At 42.4% G+C, this 25,152-nt stretch overlaps 1 protein-coding gene across 1 annotated transcript in view; it reads left to right on the forward strand.

Annotated features, from left to right (window-relative positions):
* LOC138953883 (cadherin EGF LAG seven-pass G-type receptor 1-like) overlaps positions 1-9,623 on the forward strand; it is a 78,490-nt gene extending 68,867 nt beyond the window's left edge. Inside the window, exon 26 of the mRNA XM_070325848.1 lies at positions 9,269-9,623. Coding sequence (XP_070181949.1) covers positions 9,269-9,400 — 132 coding nt within the window. The 3' untranslated portion in view covers positions 9,401-9,623. The remainder of the gene's footprint in view (positions 1-9,268) is intronic.
* The last annotated feature ends 15,529 nt before the right edge of the window (positions 9,624-25,152 follow it).

The raw sequence follows: 25,152 nt of genomic DNA on the forward strand, positions 1-25,152 counted from the left end.
GCCCCCGGATCGAAGCGGTTGACAATAAAAGCCGTGTTGGCGTTTGAACAGATATGAAGATGCCCCGCCTCCCAAAACAGGGTCGACATCTTTAGCGCGCCAGGCTCCGCGGCTTCCAGTAAATTAGATGGGTGGCTGGAGAAATAAAGTGCGGGCAAAACTTTATGTCAGCCGCTGCCTCCCCCATCCCCGTCAAATAAATCCCCGGGACCCCTCGCGCCCACAGTGCCTGTCCTGCCACTCATCAGATTGCGGGTCACGGGAGGAAAATATGCTAAGATGTAAACGCTATAGAAAAGATGAGTTTTTTCTATGATTTTTTTGGGGGGGGTACATGCTCAGACCCCTTTTGTCGATCTACATCTGAGCTGCGATATTGCACTGTAAAAGTAAGGTTTCTTGCTTCTTGCACACACAGAGATTGCCCTGCTACTTGTCAGATTGGGGGCCACGGGAGGAAAATATGCTGCGACGTAAACGCTATAGAAAAGATGAGGGTTTTCTATGAGTTTTGTTCTTCTTCAGTATGCCTTTCTGTGCTCAGACCCCTTCTGTGCTGCGATATTGCACTGTAAAAGTAAGGTTTCTTGCTTCGTGCACAGAGAGATTGTCCTGATACTTGTCAGATTGGGAAGGGGGAGGGTGGATACATATACGCTATGACGTAAGCGCTTTAAGCGCCACATTTTTTCCATTACGTTTTTTTCCTCTCTGTGCTCCGGCCTCTATGCCGATCTACATACTTATGAGCTTCAATAATTATTGCGTTGAAGGCCATGAGGCGAAAATGTGTGTTGCGACGTCACCCGTTGCTGTAAAGGTGTTAACCTTTTCTCTTCGATAAAAATAATATCGTCGAGAGCCTCTTGCACTCTATGCTCAGGTTACCTTTGCCAATCTAAATCAGCGCTGTGGTCTTGCGTTGTAAATGTGTTTAAAGCCAACGAGAGTTCTTTGTCGGAATATGTTCGGAGATAGATTGCACCAGAAGCACAATGGTTACCAGTGACCATCTGTTTGCTGGGATTTTTCGCTTTGAGAGTTCATAACCAAACAGTCCTACTGACGGCTGCTAGATGTGACAAGTAGGATTCGTGTTCATTTATTTTTTTTATTTTGTATAATAATAGTTATATTGTTACGGGTAAATTAATCTTCACTTTCAGAACGATCATTGAGTAGATTCATCTTGACTGTCTTTCAAGATCCTGCACATTATATCCAGACGTAACATGATCATTTTTTCGCCATGCCTTGCGGCGTAGAAAGACGTCTTGCTGCACCTTCTGTAGGGATGTCTCATATCAGGCTTTAAACACTGATGCACGAAACGTAAGCATATTACGTGTCTTCTTCGTGGGCTGATGTAAGATGCCTTAATTTTGACGCTGTACCGGCACCGTAACGACGACATATCGTGATCGTAGCAACGACCATGAAACTACTTCGAAGATACGACATGTCATCATAGGGTGTCTTATTTTGCCACAGCTTGTTTATTCCATAACAAAAAAAGAAAAACAAAAATGGGGCGCTCATTCAATTCCCTCACACGTTCGGGCAGTGTCACTGAAAGTGCGTTTCGTTCTCAACTGCAAAAAAAAAGGAAGAAGAAAAATAGGAACAAACTGGCTACACATCAGCTTTTGCCCATATTGGTCTGGCTGGGAGATGACTTGATTGAAGCTTCAGCCTGTCCAGAGCCTTGCTGCTTGATGCCCCGCTCCCCTGGCCGCGATGACTGACATACGCACAAATAAGGCAATCGTCGTCATCTTTTTCCCATGCCCCGAACTGTCTCTCTCACTCCCCGCCCCTGGCACTAGCCTCCTCCTCCCTATCCCGTTTACAGTTCTTGCGACCTCTTCCTAGACGGTTGATTGGTGTCGATTTCGAACTCTCCTTCTGCCTGTCTGTCTGTCTGTCTATCTGTCTGTCTGTCTGCCTGCGTCCCTGTCTCTCTGTCTCTGTCTCTGTCTGTCTGTCTGCCTGCCTGCCTCCCTGTCTCTCTGTCTCTGTCTCTATCTGTCTGTCTGTCTGGCTCTCTTTGTCTCTCTCTCTCTCTCTCTCTCTCTCTCTCTCTCTCTCTCTCTATCTCTCTGTCTCTCTCTCTCTGTCACCCATCTCTCTCTCTCAAGGACAGATTGTAAGAAAAGGCGTAGCCTTAAATCTTAATCCTTGTTAAATAAAGTTCAATTCAATTCAATTCTCTCTCTCTCTCTCTCTCTCTCTCTCTCTCTCTCTCTCTCTCTCTCTCTCTCTCTCTCTCTCTCTCTCTCTCTCGATTGAGTTTCCCCCTTCCCCTCTCATGGACCCCTGCTGCCTCTTCAGGACTGCATTTCGTCTTGGGCTATATATATTTTTGTTATTAAGATTCGTTCTTTACAGAAGCAAAGTATCCGCCAATAGGTCTAGTTATGATTGTCTTCGCCCCTACCCCCCACCACGTCCACGACTCCCTTTCGGTTACAGTTGGTGTAGTTGTTGTTGTTGTTGTTGTTGTTGTTAGCCTGTTGACTTTATGCAAGGAGTGTTTGAATACATGAGTGTATCCATACCAGGACAAATACCAATGGCTGCAATGCTATATGGCGGAATAAATTCTTGTTCTTCTTATTGTTCTTCAGTGGACTGATTTGATTTTATGGAACTTGATTAATAGGCCGGTACAGACATTTTCGACTGCATTATTACGTTCTTAGAAATTAATTTTAGATTCTGGTGTTATCTTTACCGAGCAGCTATATTATCCAGGCCGACTTCTGAACTACAGAAGGATGCCGAAATAGCGACACTGAAAAAGAAAAGGACGAAGACGTCGCAATTTGAGTTAAATCCGAAAATAAAATAAATACACGAACTGAAAGATAAAAAAAAATGGAGACGGACATACAGACAGACTACAGGAGAGGTGTATGGATAGGACGATTTTCTCGTGATCTAGTGGGTCAAAAATATTATATAGACAATGTACCACTGCCATTGGTTGATTTGCCAACTTGACGTATTTTGAAATAAACATACTGAGCAGAACTCCCCACTAGGGAGTGTTTGCTGTCCGAAAAGACTCCTGTTTTAGGAATCTTTATTCCTTGCTTCAACTATAAACTGTCTGGGTCCACACCAGAACTATTCGCTTTGTCAAAAACAATTATTGGCAGAGAAATACAGTGCTCCTTAGATATATTTACGATTTATTCACTAACAGAGTTGAAGGACAGTTTATAGGAAAACAGACTTTCACTCAGACCTCCTCTTCCTCCTCCTCCTTTTTCTACTTCTTTTTCTTTTTCTTCTCGGCTCCCTACATTTATATCTTGTGCAGTTCCTACGCGAATCACTTGAGAGACATTGTTATATTTGGTGTGCATTAATAGTACCGTAGCACTCGTCACTGATATTGCATGTTTGGCTTCATGCTGTTTGTGTCAACTGTGTTACCACGGAGTGTATTGTCAGACAGGCAGACTCACAGCCACACAGAGACAGAGAGAGAGAGACACACACACAGACACACAGACACACACACACACACACACACACACACACACACACACACACACACACACACACACACACACACATATACACACACACATTGACAGTTTTAGAAATAAATAAATATTCTTCTTTTTTTTTCTGGTGACAGCTTCCATTCAAACAATGTTCTTTTTATATTTAGTCAAGTTTTGACTAAATATTTTAACGTAGAGGGGGGAATCGAGACGAGGGTCGTGGTGTATGTGTGTGTGTGTGTGTGTGTGTGTGTGTGTGTCTGTCTGTCTGTCTGTCTGTGTGTGTGTGTAGAGCGATTCAGACTAAACTACTGGACCGATCTTTATGAATTTTGACATGAGAGATCCTGGGTATGAAATCCCCATACGTTTTTTTCATTTTTTGATACATGTCTTTGATGACGTCATATCCGGCTTTTCGTGAAAGTTGAGGCGGCACTGTCACGCCCTCATTTTTCAACCAAATTGGTTGAAATTTTGGTCAAGTAATCTTCGACGAAGCCCGGACTTCGGTATTGCATTTCAGCTTGGTGGCTTAAAAATTAATTAATGACTTTGGTCATTAAAAATCTGAAAATTGTAAAAAAAAAATAAAAATTTATAAAACGATCCAAATTTACGTTTATCTTATTCTCCATCATTTGCTGATTCCAAAAACATATAAATATGTTATATTCGGATTAAAAACAAGCTCTGAAAATTAAATATATAAAAATTATTATCAATATTAAATTGTCCAAATCAATTTAAAAACACTTTCATCTTATTCCTTGTCGGTTCCTGATTCCAAAAACATATAGATATGATATGTTTGGATTAAAAACACGCTCAGAAAGTTAAAACAAAGAGAGGTACAGAAAAGCGTGCTATCCTTCTTAGCGCAACTACTACCCCGCTCTTCTTGTCAATTTCACTGCCTTTGCCATGAGCGGTGGACTGACGATGCTACGAGTAAACGGTCTTGCTGAAAAATGGCAGCTACTTGACTAAATATTGTATTTTCGCCTTACGCGACTTGTTTTTTCTTCTTTCCCTACACCTTTCTAATTTCCTGAATTATATTTTGTATCCGCTTCCCGCGACCCGCCCCCCCCCCCTCTCCCACTCCCCGCTCTTAATGCCACCCCAACCCTTATTTCCACCCCAACTCCCAACCCATCAATGCAAAGCAATACTAATTCATCCCTGGAGAATATGAAACATATTTTAAAAGCTATATTGTGCTGTTTTTCCCCATTGTTGAAAGCACCCTCGCTGCCTTGTCCCAGATACATCTGTTTGCCTTGTCGAGTCTCAATCCTGGGAGGATGTGATTCGTTCGGTCGGAGATTTTGAACGTAAATTCTGATTGCAATATGTTTGCCTTTGTGAGATTTTATGATTGATTCACCCTTTCGCCAGTCCTAGTGTCCCCGTTTTTTATGCTATCATTCTCCCCCTCCTCCCACCCCCATCCATCTTCAAGAATAGCCCTCCCCCCCCCCCCCCCCCCCCCCTTCCCTTACCCCGTCTTTCTACGAAGCTGAACGATGAATGTGGACAATATTGTATCCTGCACAGCGTCAATCCACATGATTGATGAACAGCGTTTTGCAGAGAGCATTTCTTTTTTCAGAAAGTCAGCACACATGCTTCAGTTCAAGCAAACATGGAATTTCTTCGATTTTTGGGTGGGTCGAGTAGTGTCGTAATGTTCAGTCCCTTGAGATTAGTCTTGCTCTTTTCTCTTTTATCTGGGATTTTTAAAGACGGGTTTAATTCTTCTTCTTTTTGTTTGTTTTTTGGTTAGTTTGTTTTGTAAAGGTGTTTGTAAGCTGTTCACTGTATTCCGAGGTCGCGTGACTAGTCTTCGCTTCATTTTAATCATATGTTCTGCAAGAAAATGTGTGTCGTATTTTTTGTCTGAGCTCCCTATTTGTTTGTGAGTATACTTCATTACAATAGGCCATTTGGGATAAGTAAAAACAATAAGCTCCGCCCTTTCGCGCAAGCGCTTTTGAGACAGAGCAGCTGAGGCACCGTATTTGTGTATGTTCAGCCGGTGTGATATAGACGAGAACAATGTGCACTGGCACCCACACCAAACCCATGTTCTGCTGTAAAGAATCTTCCAGACCATTTCTTTTTGTTGCGTAAATGTGTATATCTCCAGTACATCGCAATGTCCTTTTACGGACAAGAGCAATGCACCACCAGCCTGTGCCCTTTTCACATCCACACATATATCGCCCCCACACACATATCTCACCCACTATCCCCCACCCTCAGCACACACATACACGTATCTCAACCCCATCCCTCCACACACATACATGTACATTTTCTTCCAAACCCTTAGCGCCCCACTCTCCACCCCAAACACACATATCTGGCCCCACCCCATCCCCCGTTCACCCCCGTCCCCTCGCCAACATTTGACGGCCTGCACTGTATACCGGGTAGCAGAAATCTCAGATCGAAAGTGATTCTGTAGCATCTTGCCCCGTGCAAACACGGACCCTGGCCCTGGGCCGAGGATGTCTTCTCCGGGCTGCCAGGCCAGCTGACAATCTCAGACTCTCTGTGTTGGCCGAGGATTGTCCGCTCTCGCCCGTTTAATCTTTATTTTGCGCTGACGGCCCTCATGCGCGCAGCCAGACTGGTCCGGCCATGGGGTGATAAATCTTGGAACAATGGACAACGGAGAGCCGGATTTATGCCAGCCAATGGAGTTTCCTTGCTTCTTTCTCGGATCCGTCTTGGTCCATCTGTCAGAGATGCTTGAAAGGGACGGCGATGGAGATTGAGAGCTGCGCCCCAGTCTTGTTGGTGCTTCAATGTGGTGGTTGCTGGTGTTGGTGAAGGTGGTGTTGGTGGTGGATTTGTTGGGGTCGTGATTCTTCATTTCTAGTTCTTGATCGCTGTACTGAGTTGAGGACAGAAGTGCTTCCTCCGCCCCACACCCCCCTCTCTCTCTCTTCCTCTCTCTCTCTCTCTCTTTCTCTCTCTCTCTCTCTCTCTCTCTCTCTTCCCCTCTCTCTCTCTCTCTCTCTCTCTCTCTCTCTCTCTCTCTCTCTCTCTCTCTCTCTCTCTCTCTCTCTCTCTCTCTCTCACTCTCTCTCTCTCTCTCTCTCTCTCTCTCTCTCTCTCTCTCTCTCTCTCTCTCTCTCTCTCTCTCTCTCTCTCTCTCTCTCTTTTAGGTTCTACGTACTCTGAACGCAAAATACAAGATGTCTCATCGAAGTCATCGTGCAGTGTCGTTTACGTTCGTGCTTTAGTCACATAATAGGTCTCCATTCATGCCTTGCCCATCCCAAAGTGTCTTTGGCAATTATTCACAATTCGCTTTCATCAGCATGATACTTTATGGTTTCAATTGTTTGAAATACACCACCGCCACCATCACCACACCCAACCCCATCCCTACCCCCACTCCTTTTCTATCGTCATTTTATAAACGTCACCACCGCCATCCCAAACACCACGTTCCACCCACTCCAACTACTCCTTCTACTACTATTTTTTTGTAAACGTTAGAACAGCCACTCATCTACTTCTTGTTCTAAAAACCCTTTTAAAATAGTACTATTTTAATCATACAAATGGCAAGCGATGAAAAACAGAATTGTTCTGAAGGGTACATGTGTCGTGTTTGAGGGAGGGAGGAGAACGGGGAAAGACATGAAAGGGAACAGTGAAGGATTTCAACACAGACGAGCATGTGCTGCCTCAGCCGGTTCCAGTGTGGAAATCCCATAAAACCATACCTCTACAGTGGTTTTCTCTGTAACGCTCATACCCCTTTTGTGCCGTCAGCACTCTCGATTTCAGAACGCCCTATTGTGTCCGGCCTAACGGTCTGCCTTGTAATAGTCTCCTGTCCTGGAAAGCAACCCTCGCGACATGTTAAACCACTTCAATCTGATTGCGAACAGTCACGAAGTCAATCCCCTCCTCGATATTCTTGGCAGACAGAATGTCTGGGCATTTAGCGAATCCAATAGCTTGAACCCTTCGGAGTTACAGAGAATCCAATAGCGCGGACTAAGTCCAAGCTATAGGGCGAACCTCAGCGGTACTTGATGATGTCGTGATGTACTACTATCATTTCAGCTATGATGGAAGAACTGTTGAAAAGCTTTATGGGTTTGCTTGAGAAAGATTGAGGAGAGGGTATGAGGAGTGAGACTGGGGTGGGGGAAGGGTGTTGCGGGTTTAAGGCTGTAGCTAAAGGATGACCAATGCTCGGTGGATCTTTGATATATTACAAACTTGTTTTGACAGGTTGAAAATCATAGTGTCAATCAATAAGACTTAAAACAATAGGCGCAATCTGACGATTGTGAGAAATTGGTTGGAGAGGGCGTTTTGTTCGTATTTGTTTTGGCGAGTGTGTATCTGTTGTTGTTGTTGTTGTTGTTGTTGTTGTTGTTGTTGTTGTTGTTGTTGTTGTTGTTGTTGTTGTTGTTGTTGTTGTTGTTGTTGTTGATCACATTAAAAAACAAGTCGCGTAAGGCGAAAATACAACATTTAGTCAAGCTGTCGAACTCACAGAATGAAACTGAACGCACTGCATTTTTTCACCAAGACCGCATACTCGTAGCATCGTCACTCCACCGCCCGTGGCAAAGGCAGTGCCAGTGGAATTGACAAGAAGAGCGGGGTATTCGTTGCGCTGAGAAGGATAGCACGCTTTTCTGTACCTCTATTCGTTTTAACTTTCTGAGCGTGTTTTTAATCCAAACATATCATATCTATATGTTTTTGGAATCAGGAACCGACAAGGAATAAGATGAAAGTGTTTTTAAATTGATTTCGAACAATTAATTTTGATAATAATTTTTATATATTTAATTTTCAGAGCTTGTTTTTAATCCGAATATAACATATTTATATGTTTTTGGAATCAGAAAATGATGGAGAATAAGATGAACGTAAATTTGGATCGTTTTATAAATTTTTATTTATTTTTACAATTTTCAGATTTTTAATGACCAAAGTCATTAATTAATTTTTAAGCCACCAAGCTGAAATGCAATACCGAAGTCCGGGCTTCGTCGAAGATTACTTGACCAAAATTTCAACCAATTTGGTTGAAAAATGAGGGCGTGACGGTGCCGCCTCAACTTTCACGAAAAGCCGGATATGACGTCATCAAAGACATTTATCAAAAAAATGAAAAAAACGTTCGGGGATTTCATACCCAGGAACTCTCATGTCAAATTTCATAAAGATCGGTCCAGTAGTTTAGTCTGAATCGCTCTACATACACACACACACACACACACAAACCAACACACAGACACACTCAGACACACACACACACACACACACACACACATACACCACGACCCTCGTCTCGATTCCCCCCTCGATGTTAAAACATTTAGTCATAACTTGACTAAATGTAAAAATGACCTCAAGTCAGTACCACATAATTATGATATAGCAAAATGAACAGCATGAACAAAATTCACACACACACACTAGCTTCAATTAAATGTGTCTATACAAAGGTTAAAAGAGATAACCCTTAACCAGGACTAACTCACCCTGAAATTTAATGGAATTGATGGGGAAAATCGCTAATTCCGCTTCGTACATGTACATCGTTGTTACCGACGGCGTTGGTTCTGCATGCCTCTAACTGACCGTCACCTTGTCTTCTGGACCCTTATTTCTTTTTCCTGTCTTATCTTAGTCTCTTTCCTATCTGTAGGCCTATTCATTTCTCCTTCCTTTGTGATCTTATAACGTTGTTGGGTGTGTTTCAGGACGGCAAGGAGACGATGGGTCTGGAAGGGGCGGCCAGAAGACCGGTACGCCGAAAGCCCAAGACACGCATCGAAGCCAGCAGCGACGAGGCTTCTGACCATTCCGACTCCGAGATGATTAGTTCCGTCTAGCGGGCCAGGGTCACACACTGGACATCATTAATGACCCCAACCCAACGTCGTTGCTGTGGACGTGTGAGACATACCGATAGAACGAAATGGAAAAGATAAGAACGCGAAAACCAACGAGAATTGTTGAGAAATTGGGGAAAACACCAGTAACGGAAAACATAAAATACAGGACGAGAACTAACGACCCGAAACGAGAACGCATGAGAAGATGCGAGAAAGAACATCGAATCAGAAAAACAGACATTCCTGGTTTGCGTTGGAATAAACTATGCACCCGCAGGGCTGAGGAAGACAAGGAAATGCCCTAGGACTAGTGAAAGCAGGTAAAGGCTTCGGTGTTCAAAGAAGAAACAAGGGTGACCAAATTGAGATTTTGAGCAGAGTAAGGAGCAACGAAATAAACATTCAGATTCATTGCTTTCAAAACGGAATACGAAGGTGTGTTAATGTTGAAAATGCGTTTCTTATTTGACATTCTTGGTAGACCGACAGAAACAACGCACGTTTACGAACCAGATATGATGTGAAGCAATCGGAACGCACCGTTTCATAATCTTTCTGAAAGAAAAAAACAAGCAATATATCTTGATGCATATGCTTCGACAGCATTTTATGATAACGCTTGCAAAAGCCAGGCTCTGGCAGTGAAACATTATGTCAAAGTATTTTTGATATATTTCAAAGGTACACGACGGTGCACATCCACGTTTTTTCGAGTGAAGTCACTATCATTACTGTTCTTATGGATAAACTGCATAATGTATTATTCCACTGATGAAATCAGAAATGTGTGAAGTAAATCATCCGTCAACAGCTTTTAAACACACGAGTCATAATTTGCCCTGTTTGTCATCATGGATCACATGTTGTTGCAATTATGTAGTTTGCTGTGTAGTGAGCAACAATATAGCTTGCATATTTTTAGAAGTGATACTGCAGAAAACATTGATAATTTGTGAAATATGACCTGGACTCTTGCGGGTTTCAACGATTGTTGCAGTCCTTAACCAAGTGAAACAATTGGACAAAAGCTGCGTTTTGTGACGTCCTTCTGGTTCATAACACTTAGGAGGTGCTGTGTCATCTCCAATGCGGGGGTTTGTCTGCGACAGTCAGAGAACATTTGCAAATGACCGCCGTATTGTCAAGCAATCAAAGAATAACTTTCCCACAAAATGTCACAATTTCAAATTCAGAGACGTCCATTTGAGTGTGTGTGTGTGTGTGTGTGTGTGTGTGTGTGTGTGTGTGTGTGCGTTTGTGTGTGTGTCTGTGTGTTGGTGTGTCTGTGAGTGTGTGTGCGTGTGCATGTGTATGTGTGTGTGTGTGTGTGTGTGTGTGTGTGTGTGTGTGTGATAGATGATTTATTTCATTGTGACGTATACAAATGTACGTTTGATTTGGTCTAATACCGTGATTTCCTATGTAACTATTATTTCATGCAATAGCATCGTGCTTCTATACACCAGTTTAGTCCGTTGCCATTGTTCGCAAATAAACCGGCATGGTATAACCAAGACGGCTGAGCTGAAAACTGTTGGAAAAAACTGTTTGTGACTCAAAAAGTATACAGCTTCAGAATAATTGTGTGCGAGTCGACTGTGAGAGCACAACTTTAACAGAACGACCATTGAACGGCTCCGCAGCACCAAAGGCAATAAGTATGCTGTTATCTGGATCTTCAGTGGGTGTCGGTCATTCAAACCCAAAAATATATGCTTCTGGGAAAAGGACAAACTCTCATTACTGCGGAGACGGTGAGCGTGCTCTTTGACAATGAAAAAAAAAACATTGAACAAACATGTTAAGTGTTTAAACATGACAACTTGCTCTGACAATCGCTGGAGACGGAGCTTTCCAGCAAGTAGTCAAACAACAATAATAAAAATAAACATTCTTAAGCCCGCTACTAACTACAGCCAAACCAAGCCGAACTAGGTCGGCGAACCCGGCGTTACACCGTGCCTGGTTCGGTGTACCAACTAGCGGCGAAATGTATCGGCGATACCGGTCAATATGATCAAGAAATATCACGTGAGAAGACTCGTGATCGGTTGACAGTGTTATAGCCGTCAGTATTGTCACGCTTCAAGGATGAAGATGCAAAAATATTCAACCAATGAAAAGTCAGTTCGCCGATGACGCGCCGAATGTTTGCAGGATTGTATCGGCGAACCGCGAACGTTACAGCTGTAACCAACAAAATTAATAGGGGAATCCCCTGATTTGAGGACGTCGCCGAACGTTTGCCGAACTAGTTCGGCGTGGTTCGGCTGTAGTTAGTAGCGGGCTTTAGATTGCGTGACCCGGAGAAGTGTTGTGAAACCCATGTGTCATCCTATCCGTGTGTTCAAGCTTCATTGCAGTACAACGATATCGTCACAGAGAGTGTATCTCTGATTGTTTAACAACGTTTTCATTGCTTTTCTTTTCTTTTTTCTGATTGCAGCATGTATCATTTTCTTTATTTATATAGTGATTTTTGTTCTCCCTTTTTTTCTCTGTATTTTCTACCTGTTTTTGTTTTACTTCTGACTGTTTTGTTTTTGTTGTAATAAACATGTATCTGTTTTTACAGTTCCTGATTTTTTTCTCCGTTTATCCTACAGTTAGTGGATTTTTCTTTCTAGCAATTCCTATTTTTATAGTTGTTTCATTTTCAAATTTTTTTCTGATTTCGCCTGTTCGTATTGCATATCCTCACAGGATATCCAGTCGGAAAAGATTAACTCCATGGGTTTTATTTACGCATGTGAATAACTCCATCTGAGCTTGTTAATCGAATGAGTGCTCACATGAAATTGTGTTAAAATCTTTCGTTTGTTTTTCTGTAGGTGTTACTTTTATTTCACCGAAGATGATTTGTTTTAGATGAGTAAATGAATGTGTCTTGTGCATTTGTATCAATATTGCCTGGCTGAAGTTTTTCTTAGCAAAAGACAAGATGACTATATTTCTAAAGGCGTCAACGTGTGTGCAGATCTGTGTGTCTGTAAATACTTTGTTATACTTCACCAGTGAGATTGAAATTAAGCTTCAAATGTGCTATCATTTCGACCTCTTCAATTTGTCAGTTTTGCTTGTTTCATGAAAATATAGGTATGCATTTTTTTCGTGACTTTACATTGTATTGTGAATTTAGGTTTACTTTACAAATATCTTGTTTGATCGAAAAAGATACCACGTGCGTGTACTCGCGTGGGAGTGAGAGTGTTTGCGTGTGTGCGTGCGTGTGTGTCTGTGTGAGTAAGAACAAGAGTTGAATATCACTGTAAATTGTTCACGGTTAATTGGTTTTTGATTGGTTCATTTATGACACAGTGTAATAGTGCTCTCTTATTTTTCCAGCAGTTTGGTGTTCGTGATGCTAAATTCTTGAGACCTGTATGTACAGACAGTAGACAGTTCTGTGTTTTGTTATCTGTAAAATGTGTAAGTCGTTATGCATGAAACATTTGTGATTAGAAATCATCATAATGACATGATAAGTCATTCATTCTCTCGCTGCGAGCAAGCTTATGATTAGCTTGAGTGTAATCAAAACGTTAGGAAGAATTCGGGAGATGACGCTGCCTTCAATATTTTCTGGGTGTTTTTTTCCCCATACTCAGTTATATCGAGATCTATAGATACATGTGTGAGAGAAAACTGCCACATAGACTACAAACACGTACAACATTGACAACAGTAAAAGGAAGAAGGTGAAAGTTGTTGACAGTAATAATGTCATAATTATGCAATAATTATTTTAGAAGGAAGTAAATTATTCTTGTCCAATTTTATCCGATCAGAAAGAAAGACAAACAAACAAAAAGCTTTTGTAGAATGTTTTGAAATTAGATACGTTTTTAAGCTAAGGTTTCTAAACAGTGTGAAGAGATTAGCCGTTTCGTATTTTATAGCCCCACGCATTTGACATTGTTGAGTGGATTGCAATGGTAAGTGTTGCCCGATAGATCTTTGTGATTGTGTGTGGTCATAAGCAATAAAAACAGTATCAAGTGAAAATATTACTCGTGTTTGTATGTGTGTGTGTGTGTGTGTGTGTATGTGTGTGTGTATGTGTGTGTGTGTGTGTGTCTGTCTGTATGTCTGTGTCGTTGTGTCTTCCTTTCTGCGTGTCTATGGGTATGTGTGTCAATGTTTGTCTGTCTGTTTATGTGTGGGTGCTTGCGCCCGTGTGTGTATACATGTGTTGTGTTGATGTGTGTGGAGGTGTGGGAGTAAGACAGGAAGAGAGAGTGGGAGTGTGTTTGCGTGCGCTTACAACAGGCAAGAGACAAGCAGTTTTAGAGAAATCAATACAAACACACACACACCACAAACACACACACACACATACACACACACACACACACACACACACACACACACACACACACACACACACACACACACACACACACACCCTAACCTTATATCAATCTTCCTTCAACAAAAACAAAAATTTGCGTGGGGAAAACCCTTCACAATTTTGCTCTCCCGTACACAGCAAAGGTGCAACAAAATACTTTCCTCTATTGTTTTTTGTTTTTTTTACTTGAAAAAAAACACCTGAAAAAAACAAAATAATAAGAACAAAATAGTTATCCCTGTTCATAAGACCAATTAAAGTGCTAACGAGTTGACGAGCAAGAAATAGCAACAACAACAAAACAAACAACAAAAAATCAGAGAGAAAAAAGAAATTTAAAAAATGAAAGTGAAAAGGGAAAGCAACTGCTAAACTTATCGACTCGTACAAATTATTAGAAAGCGTCAGGTTCCACCCCCTCTCTAGTTATCCTGCCCCACAGATTCTCAAACTCCAAGCAACACAGCAAAAGTGCAAACAAGTTCTTCCTCCTAAAAACAACACATAGTAAAACAAAAAGACAACAGAAAGAAAGACAGCAACAGCTCCAATTACCGCACACTTAACAAATGATCAGGAACATGTCAAAATCAACTCCCTACCTTGTTATCCTCATCCCAGAGACCCCTCGATTCCCAAGCAACACCGCTAAATTGCAGCGAAAAAAATAGATAGATGGCAAGAACCAAGCTAGAATTACCGCGCGCCGGACAAACGATCAGGAACATGTCAAGATCAACTCCCTCCCTAGTTATTCCTGTCCCACAACACCCCCCCCCCCCAAGCCCCTCCCGGGGGAGGGACAGTCCCCCAGTCCCCCACCCCATCACTCTCTCCCGTCACGTCTGGCAGAATTAGCCGGGCAAGTACGCTGCTTCTCTCGCCTTGCATCTCAATGTGGACGTTCAGGAAGTGAGATGGTCCCAGGGGAACGTTCTGGCGCTTGAGTAGCATAACGTGCTGAACAACTCCGATGACGTGATCGGTGGTTTTGGGTTTCTCCGGAGGGGAGTTCTTTTGTGGTGTGCGTGGTGTGTTTGTTAAAACTGTCGGGGGTAATATGTTTGATGTCGGTCTTTTTGTTGTTGTTGTTGTTGTTGTTGTTGTTGTTGTTGTTGTTGTTGTTGTTGTTGTTGTTGTTGTTGTTGTTGTTTTTGTTGTTGTTGATCTTGTTCTTGTTCTTGATCTTGTTCTTGTTCTTGATCTTGTTCTTGTTCTTGATCTTGTTCTTGCTTTTGTTCTTGCTGTTGTTCTTGTTATTCTGTCCTCCTCCTTCTGCTCCTCCTTCTTCTTCTTCTTTTTCTCTTCCACATACTTTTCCTTTTCCTTTGCCTTTTGTTCTTTATGTGGTCCAACTATGTCAAACATATTTTTCCCCTTTCTTTTTTATATTTAGTCAAGTTTTGACTAAATATTTTAACATCGAGGGGGAATCGAAACGAGGGTCGTGGTGTATGTGCGTGTGTGTGTGTGTCTGTGTGTCTGTGTGTGTGTGTGTGTGTGTAGAGCGATTCAGACTAAACTACTGGACCGATCTTTATGAAATTTGACATGAGAGTTCCTGGGTATGAAATCCCCGAACGTTTTATTCCATTTTTTTTATAAATGTCTGATGACGTCATATCCGGCTTTTCGTGAAAGTTGAGGCGGCACTGTCACGCCCTCATTTTTCAACCAAATTGGTTGAAATTTTGGTCAAGTAATCTTCGACAAAGCCCGGACTTCGGTATTGCATTTCAGCTTGGTGGCTTAAAAATTAATTAATGACTTTGGTCATTAAAAATCTGAAAATTGTAAAAAAAAAATAAAAATTTATAAAACGATCAAAATTTACGTTTATCTTATTCTCCATCATTTGCTGATTCCAAAAACATATAAATATGTTATACTCGGATTAAAAACAAGCTCTGAAAATTAAATATATAAAAATTATTATCAAAATTAAATTGTCGAAATCAATTTAAAAACACTTTCATCTTATTCCTTGTCGGTTCCTCATTCCAAAAACATATAGATATGATATGTTTGGATTAAAAACACGCTCAGAAAGTTAAAACAAAGAGAGGTACAGAAAAGCGTGCTATCCTTCTTAGCACAACTACTACCCCGCTCTTCTTGTCAATTTCACTGCCTTTGCCATGAGCGGTGGACTGACGATGCTACGAGTATACGGTCTTGCTGAAAAATGGCATTGCGTTCAGTTTCATTCTGTGAGTTCGACAGCTACTTGACTAAATATTGTATTTTCGCCTTACGCGACTTGTTTTTAACTTGAACACAAATTAAACACCAGCTAGATTCAACTGCTTGACCGATCAGGTGGCTGCCCAAAAGATTAACTTAAGTCCGGAATGATTGTTAACATGAGTAAAAGCATTGTCTTGACGGAAAGCAAAACCCAAAGGGGACAAACTCTTCCATAACAGCATCTGTTCAAAATTCGAGTGTCTTTCCAGGCTCGCAGCTGAATCAAATTTGGCGAACATTTGAAAGTTAGCAGGGGTCAAGTTACAACATTTAACCATCCAATTTTGTGTCAATTATCAAAGTGCAACATGGGAGGGAATTTAACACTTTTCATGACTCCCAAGACAGCCGTTTTTATTGTGTAACAATTGCCAGTAGAAGCATGAGCAGAGTTGGTTCTCGGAGGTAACCTTTATTTTGAGAGATGAGCTTCTGCGAAAAGAGTCTGTCTGATTGTACCTTTAGTTTCCATTATTTTAGTGGGTTTTTTTTAAATGTTGTTGTTCGTAGTTTCGAAGAAACAGAATTATGACACCGCGCAAGCGTTTAACTTTTTTCTTCTCTGTCACGGACACACAAGCTTTTGCAGAAGCATGCACAGAAAACTCTTCATCTTTGCATTGGTTTGGTCGACAAAATAGTAATTGCTCATGAATTTACAACACTAAAGTTCAACATTACCGGAGAACACATGCAGCCTTGTATACAATAATTTCACTTTATGTCACATTTGTTTTTAAATATTACAAACGAACACATCACCAGTAGCACAGTTAGCTGTCAAAAATAAATAAGCAAATACGTGTTAGCAGGACAAAATATAGAAGTGTGCATGCAAGCTACTTTTTCTTGAGACATACGTTCTCTCCGCCTGAAACATAGTCATCCTCAAGTTTTACAGTTTTGACCTACATATGCCCCACCGTAAGACTTTCTTCGACAAATATAAAGAAGAACATTCATTGACTGGTATTTTTGGTATTCTGAACTCAAAAGTCACCAGACCCATCATAAAAAGTACTCTGTCAACGATGTTCTTCACGCATCCGGTTTTAAACATGACACGTAACCGATTTCAAATTATGCCTGTTGCCTGTTCTTGAGCTGCATTTCTTTTTCTAGTGACAATTTTCTCATATCCAGACATTCGGAAAAGCAATGAAGTTATAGGTCGACAACATACATATAACATTTAAAGCTTTAGACTGTCTTTGATTCATTGCTGAAGAGCCGAGTATTGACATTTCCTTGGAGAATAGAGAATCGTACTTCTGTAAAATCTAAAATCTACAAGAAACGTTATTGCTACATGTAGCAGATCACTAGTTTCTCAGAATTTCTGAATCAGCCCACGTATGCTTTTGGAAAGTTGTAATTCTCTATATATCGCCACTACGGAGTCTCAGGCAGCCAGTAACTTCCACACTTTTGCAAAGTCTGGCGACTTTTTGACGAAATCCATCACGCCATAGGGAACAAAAGCTAAACACCCAGACAAAAAATGGAGCTGTATATGTTTTGACTGTTTTGTGACAGGCCCCGTCACTGCAAGCGGGGTCCGGAGAGAGGTCCCTGTACGCTGACAGTGCCATTAGGTCTGCCGATGCGAGAAATATGAGTCCTGGGAAGCAATATTGTTTAAGTAAATAACTCACGTTGAAGAAAAATGCAATTAACTGCCGCCTTCCGGTGACGGCGCGTCTCCACGGATCCCTGAAAGCTAACGTATTTGCGCGTCGGCCGACTCTCCGAAGACTACCGCGTGGGGAAAACGTGGTTATGGGCATCAGGTGCGATTATAGACATACTCCGGCAACCCCCCTGCGCTGACTGGCAGATGAGCCTCTCCCCTCGGAGCCCGCTCAAACACAAATTGGAGATGGTATATGATTATGGCTCTCGCGCAGGAGAAAAATATGATTTGTGCGCTGCTCACCAGGGAGGCATTTCCCGCTTTGATGGCATTGCGTGGAGCACGTGCCGCGCTTCCAGCCTGTGTCTCCTGACGCGCAGCTTCCCCAGTCAATCATCATCACGACCGCGACCGCTTCCTTCTGTAGTGCTGTGTTAAAGCTACTGCCCGGAAAAGCTATGCTAAAGCTGCTATCCGTCAAACAATGGGCTAAGTTGTACAGCTTCCAGCCTGTCTCATGAAGCGCAGCAAGCCATGTTTATCTTCACCATGCTGATTGCGATCGCGTCCTTCTTTAAAGCTGGTGCATGTAATGCTATGGTAAAGCTGCTGCCCGCAAAGCTATGTACAAACTGATATCCGTCAAACAATGGGCTAGGTTGTACAGCGTCCAACCTGTGTCTCCTGACGCGCAGATTCCCGAGCCAATCATCATCATTATTACGATCGTATTCTCCTTTAAAGCTGATGTCTATAGTGCTGGCTTAAAAGACGAGATGACTCTCAAAGACGAGATGTCTAGTCTTATCCGCTACAGAAGGGAGAATGCTCTCAGCTTGGGAGACTTTCTCAGCCCACACCCATTACTCGGAGAGAAACAGATGATGGTCCTGGTCACCACTCTGTTCACTTCAACTGTTGCAAGCTGATTCTAGCGTGCTTGCATCTAACCTAGCACAGCAAACGTACTGACACAGATCCACTTCTGGCCGAGGCAACAGCCGGCTGTGGAATTTTAAGCTAAATGAGCCTCCAGACACACATTTTGTAGTCCTGGCATCCTGAAAGGCAGAAGCTTGAGCCTACTGGTTTGCTTCCATACCAAAAACGCCTTGTGATACGGGAACTTGGGAGCAGAGGCAACAGCTCCGCTAGAACCCAAAAAAACAAATCTACCAAAGGTTCTCTTGTACCAAACCGCCTCCTGACTCCGCATCAGATGGCTTGCGCTGGCCTCAACTTACATAGACCCACATTTAGTCACCACCGAATGGAAGTGACAGACGACTCTTGGTAAAACTGACTTCTAGCTTCACAGAAATGCATACCACTAGAGCGTCTCTACCTGGGTGGGGTGGTTCTGAGCGAAACAATATATGTGACCCTCCACCACGGAATGAGTCGCATGTCACCTTTGCATGATTTTCATATTGTTACATTTTTTTAAAGAGTTTGTATGCTCTATCCAGTGGTGAAAACCGTTTTAGAAAAGAGCGAAAACTGTTTGAGTTATAAGCCTGTGACTAAGGTGACCGTCACACTGTTACCAGACACTCCCCGGACTTATATTAAGCCTAGCGCAGAACCGCGCGAGGTGACATGCGACTCATTTCGTGGTGAGGGTCACATATGTTCCTTCGTACCGCCCTCCATGAGACCCCTCTCCCCCAACATATTGGGTGGTGAGATTGCTTAGTCGGTAGAGGCGCTAGCTTTAAAACCGGTTGTCGCTATTGGCGTGGGTTCAACCCCCGCGTTCGGCGGGGAATTTGTTTTCCAGAATCAACTTTGTGCAGACCCTTCTTGGTCTCCGAGCACCGCCGTGTGCACGCATGCGCACGATAAAGATCCCAGGGTCGCAGCGAAAGACGCAGGCCTTGGACAACACGAAAACACGTATGCAAGATAGGACAAATACGAAAAATATAAACCCCTGTGTCCCATCGGCCAACAGCCCTCAAAGTTTGGATTTATTTGTAATACATTCGGCAATTTTAACTGTTCTGTTTGGTTGCGTTTTGGTTGGAAATTGTTTTGTGTTTATTCACTGTTCCCGCTTTTTGTTTTCTACTTTCTTGTCACGATTATGGGACTGATAAAACGCTGTATTTACGTCAGTGACGTCTCTAAAGGCGCCGAAACATATATTATACAGTCTCTCCAGTTACCCCCCCCCCCCCCCCCCTTCTAATTCTTTCCTTTACTTATACTTTACTTTTTTTATCTTTTTTTCTTTCCCTGCTCTCTGTTGCTTTTTTATTTTATTTTGTTCTTTGTAACAACAACAACAAAATATTCTTCTGTTCCCCCTTTTTTTTTTAGTTCGGATAAAGAATAAGTGAAGTGGCAAGAAGAGCCAGGAGAGGGTGTTACTCAAAACTGATGAATTGTTTTGAGCTGTACCGAGACCAAAGAATGAGTGGGCCGGCCATATCGAATTAATATGCAAATGCCGTGTCGGACTCGTGCGAATTTACACCAGTTCAGTTTGAATAAACTTTGTGAAACTTTCCCCAAAGTCAAAGCAACTTAGCTGACCCGTCCCGGCTCCAAGATGGCGCAGGGTTTCTCCAAACAGACGGATCGGCCGCGAAACGAAGTGAGAAAGCAAAGGGAGAAAAGGCATGACTTTTTTTCTTCCCTGCGGCACTTTGCCGCTCCGCTTATGACAAGTATGAAAGTGTAGTGTATGAGGGTCGCGAGAGGTCGCAGCCAATTCCAGAGGCAGCATGGAGGGTGCGTGTTGTTCCCTGCTTCTCCCAGTCTCTGATGGGTGTCCTGCAATCAATAGCACATCCCCGATCGCAAGCAGCTATCTCGCGAGAATAATAAAACCTCTTTCATGCATCTGATTTTTTCAATTGAGTTATTTTATGGGAGGATGAAAAATCCCTGGACCTTCTTTTGTCTGGCACTCGCAGCCGCTTTTTTTTTTTTTTTTTTTTTTTTTGTCTTCTGTTCTGCCGCAGCGGCTGGAGGTGGCCGTTTTCCTTGCTTCTGAGCAAGAAGCCCTGGTCTCTTTTCTCTGGCTGAAGTCTTTGAGGTGGAAGCGCGGATGAAATATTCTTTTGCTGACCTTTCGTGACGAGTGTCCAGCGCTGCCAAGTTTACTGATTGCTTTCTTTATGCCCGGCATCCATCTTCTCCCCCAGCTAGTCCATATAATACGGAACATATAGTTGGGAATAACTGCAGGCAATTAAGCGTAAGTTTGAGTGCTGATTTACTTGCCCCTCCCGCGTTCGCCGAACCCCCCCAGCCGCAAGCAAATAGAAAGCGGCCCGGTGATGGCAACAGGCACTGAGGCCGCCACCCCTCCCGCGGAGCTGGCCCCGGCTCCCATCTATTTGCTCTCATAAAAGAAAGAAATAGCATCAGTGAGGCGAGAGGCGGCGGCTTGAAACATTCGCGCGACATAATTAACGATCATTCCCAGAAATGCCTTGCTGGCAAGGAACGATGATGAATGCGGCTGGAATCGCGGAGGAACATCGCCAGAGTCCACGGCCCGGAAAACTCCCTGGCCCGGAATGGTCCACCGGCTCCTCCGCAGTAACGGTGCTTCCAAGCTTGAAGAGCATCAGTCGTTCTTCGTGAGGATTTGTTCGTGGAGAAACAAGGTCCTAGAAGTAGACATGGTGTTGGTTTGGAGGGTGGGGGTGGTGTGGGATCGGGGAGGTTCACATGCATTTTGCAGTTAGATTCTGAGTGTGGATGTAGACTTTAGAGAGAAACAAGGGAGGAGATTTATCTGTCATGAGTGAGAGAATTATTGGGTGGAGTTGGGTGAAAAAGGGAGGGGGTGGGGGGGGGGGTAACGGTGTAGGGGGAAGGAGGGCTAAAACGAAGCAACGGCGTTATTAATATAGTGATGAAAAGTAGTGGGGAATGAGACATAACTTATTATAAGGCTTAAACGCGTTGAAAGAAGGGGAGGGGGGCTAGGGGAAAGGTGAAGGAGGAGGAGGAAGAGGGTGAAAGGAAGACACGAAGAGGAAAACAGTAAAGAAGCCGTTATGACATGGAGAAACGGACTGGCTCTGTGTAAAGAAACGAAGGGTGGAGGCTATAGGGATCGAGGAACAGAGACGATAAAGACAACGAATCCGTCATGATGTGGAGGAATGGAAGCATCTCAGCAAAGGGGAAAAGAAAAGGAGGGGGAACCTACAGGGAGGGCACGGGAGGAAAACGCCAAGCGGCGGGCCATTGAGCAGCGGCAGCAGACAAATTGCCCAGCTTTTGACAACGACTTGGCTAATGACCCGACCTGAACGGGCCCATGGCGAGGGAAGCTCGGCCACAATACGCCAATTTGACTCGATGCCTCTTCCCGCCACCAGATTTATTGCCGCCCAAAGTTGCCCAACTCTTCTCAAGCAAGTCTGAGAAATATTCTTTGAGCCTGAACTCTGACCTGCTTTAGTGTTCCGCACTGTAATGGGCCGTAATTATGGGCGGTGAAAATAATTACAATTGGCGCCCCATTGGTCAGAGGGCCCTTTTTTGTCAGCAGACGCCCGGAGAAACGTAAATCCTGTTGAATAATGTCTAATCTGGCGTCGCTGTCAAAACACTCTAAACAACTTCAGACGAGATCATGTAGGAACCTGTCTGCACCAAACCCATTAGTATTTGTTGGTAGAAAGTTATGGGAGAAAAGACGAAAGAAAAGAGGTGCCAGGGCCTCGTACTCAAAGAGCCATTCCTCACAGCCAAACGACGAGCCTTACTGGAACGCTCGAATAAATATTTCACATAAAAAATGACACATGGAGAAAGACCCTCAGGGGTCGTTCCCCTTTGCTTTCCCGTTTTGTCTGTAATCGCTATATGGTTACGAATTTACGGGACTGGGTCCCTACGGGTTTGAACCCGGCCTCAAAAGCTGCGCAATAAACACAGAGTTAGAAGATTGTCAACTGGACTTCTCGACAGAATCATGTCTGCAGTTTCCAGAAAATCACTTTGCACGAAGACAAAAGTCCCTCTGAGATCAGGATACGAAATCGTTAAAGGCTAGCCCTAGACGAAGTCATGACTATGCCTGCTTTTGTACGGGTTTTAAGTATCCCGGGACGAAAAAAAGGAGTTATGACTTATTTCCTCGAGACATAAATATATAGATAAAAGACGTTTGCTGCTGCTAGAAAAGTAATATGCCGTCCTTGGAGACTACATTTTGCATATATATTTTACTGTTTTTAAACTGAACTTATAGTAAAAGACAGACCAACACTTGTTCAATAAGCTGTCTGTAAATGCCTTGAGAAAAAAAGGGTGGTTAGCTAAGCATAGTGTGCTCTCGTGGAAGAGAAATTCTAACACCGTCTGCGTTCTTTTTTTCTTTTGAGAAATCTTCATCTTCACATCACAAGCTTTTTCTTGTCAAAAAGGAATACAAAAATGCTGATATTGTTCTCTCCCTCCTTGTACCTTACGTTTTCTCAAGAATTGTTTGAAAAATAATAAGAAAAAGAGATAACACGACAAAGAGAGGACCTAACCGTTTTCGTCAATAATGTATGGTAGGCGTCTTACGTCTAGTCTCCCAAGCTTGATTTGTTATTGTATTGATTTCTAAATAGTATATTTCTATATTTCAGAACGCATTTTGATCAGCTTTGCTCAAAAGAATAAGGCCCTCGTCCTACTTATACTTTTGATTCCCAACTCGTGGAAGTTTAAGCTTGAAGCGGTTCATTTGGTTTGCCATTCTTGTTGATTTGTATGAGTTCGTTACATAACTTTCAAACATATACAAGATAAATGCTTTTTTCAAATGACTATTCTCAAGTGTTCTGAATACGAAGGAAATTAGCGGTTAACAACGGTACTTTGATGATTGTGTCAAGAACAACAACAACAGCAACTGATTTTAAAAATCTATGACATACATTGAGGAGAGGGTTTACGTTAAATATAACGTTTAAATGAATATTAATGTGTAGGATTGTTTATTTCACATTAACACGAAGTTGTTGAGTGTGACAATATTCTTATTGCTATTGCAAAAATTTGTGTCGGCATTTACCGGTACAGAATCCCATTAGATATTGGATATGTTTTTGATAGTGAAGTTAAATCATGGAATTTAGAATGACAAAAAAGTAACATAGAATATAAACTCATATGGATAGGGGTATTTGTAGTTACAGACAAAAAAGTCCCCACTAAAGTGTTTGTCCATAATAACAGAATTTGATTGAGAAAAAAGGACCGGTGAAGAAGTGTGCTCCCCACTGAAACCAAACAAACTAACAACAAGTCGCGAAAGGCGAAAATACAATATTTAGTCAAGTAGCTGTCGAACTCACAGAATGAAACTGAACGCAATGCCATTTAGCGCGGTAGTGGTTACGCTATGCTGCATAGCACGCTTTTCTGTAGCTCTCTTCGTTTTAACTTTCTGAGCGTGTTTTTAATCCAAACATATCATATCTATATATTTTTTGGAATCAGGAACCGACAAGGAATAAGATGAAAGTGTTTTTAAATTGATTTCAAAAATTAAATTTTGATAATAATTTATATATATTTATTTTTCAGAGCTTGTTTTTAATCCGAATATAACATATTTATATGTTTTTGGAATCAGCAAATGATGGAGAATAGGATAAACGTAAATTTGGATCGTTTTATAAATTTTTTATTTTTTTTACAATTTTCAGATTTTTAATGACCAAAGTCATTATTAATTTTTAAGCCACCAAGCTGAAATGCAATACCGAATCCCGGGCTTCGTCGAAGATTACTTGACCAAAATTTCAACCAATTTGGTTGAAAAATGAGGGCGTGACAGTGCCGCCTCAACTTTCACGAAAAGCCGGATATGACGTCATCAAAGACATTTATCAAAAAAGTGAAGAAAACGTTCGGGGATTTCATACCCAGGAAACTCTCATGTCAAATTTCATAGAGATCGGTCCAGTAGTTTAGTCTGAATCGCTCTACACACACACACACACACGCACACAGACACACGCACACAGACACACGCACATACACCACGACCCTCGTTTCGATTCCCCCTCGATGTTAAAATATTTAGTCAAAACTTGACTAAATATAAAAACCAAAATCATTACCAAAAAGAAAAGTAAAAAGGTTGAAACAGCCTGCATGCTGCTGAGGTAAACGCAAACACACACACACACACACACACACATACCTAAAGTGTGGATGGTTACCTAAGAGGCGGCACTGGGTGTAGTGCCTTTCTAGTGCACTTGCACTACAACAGCACTGGGTGCAGTACTCGCTCCGGCATCGAAGAATTTTGCACTAAAAAATGCACAAAATTTGACCTATTTCGTCGCCTATAGAGGACGGAAAGAATGTCATTTTGAACATTGTTATGACATTCTTTCCGTCAAAAAAGTCAATTTAACGGTGTTAAATGAAGCGACCATCCACACAATTAGGTTGCCATCCAGAGTTTAGGTTGCCATCCACGTGTGGATGGTTGCCTTATGGTGATTTAGGCAACCAAACCTGTGGAAACGGGGGTACACACAC

Source organism: Littorina saxatilis, linkage group LG2, assembly GCF_037325665.1.
Source record: "Littorina saxatilis isolate snail1 linkage group LG2, US_GU_Lsax_2.0, whole genome shotgun sequence".
Lineage (NCBI taxonomy): Eukaryota > Metazoa > Mollusca > Gastropoda > Littorinimorpha > Littorinidae > Littorina > Littorina saxatilis.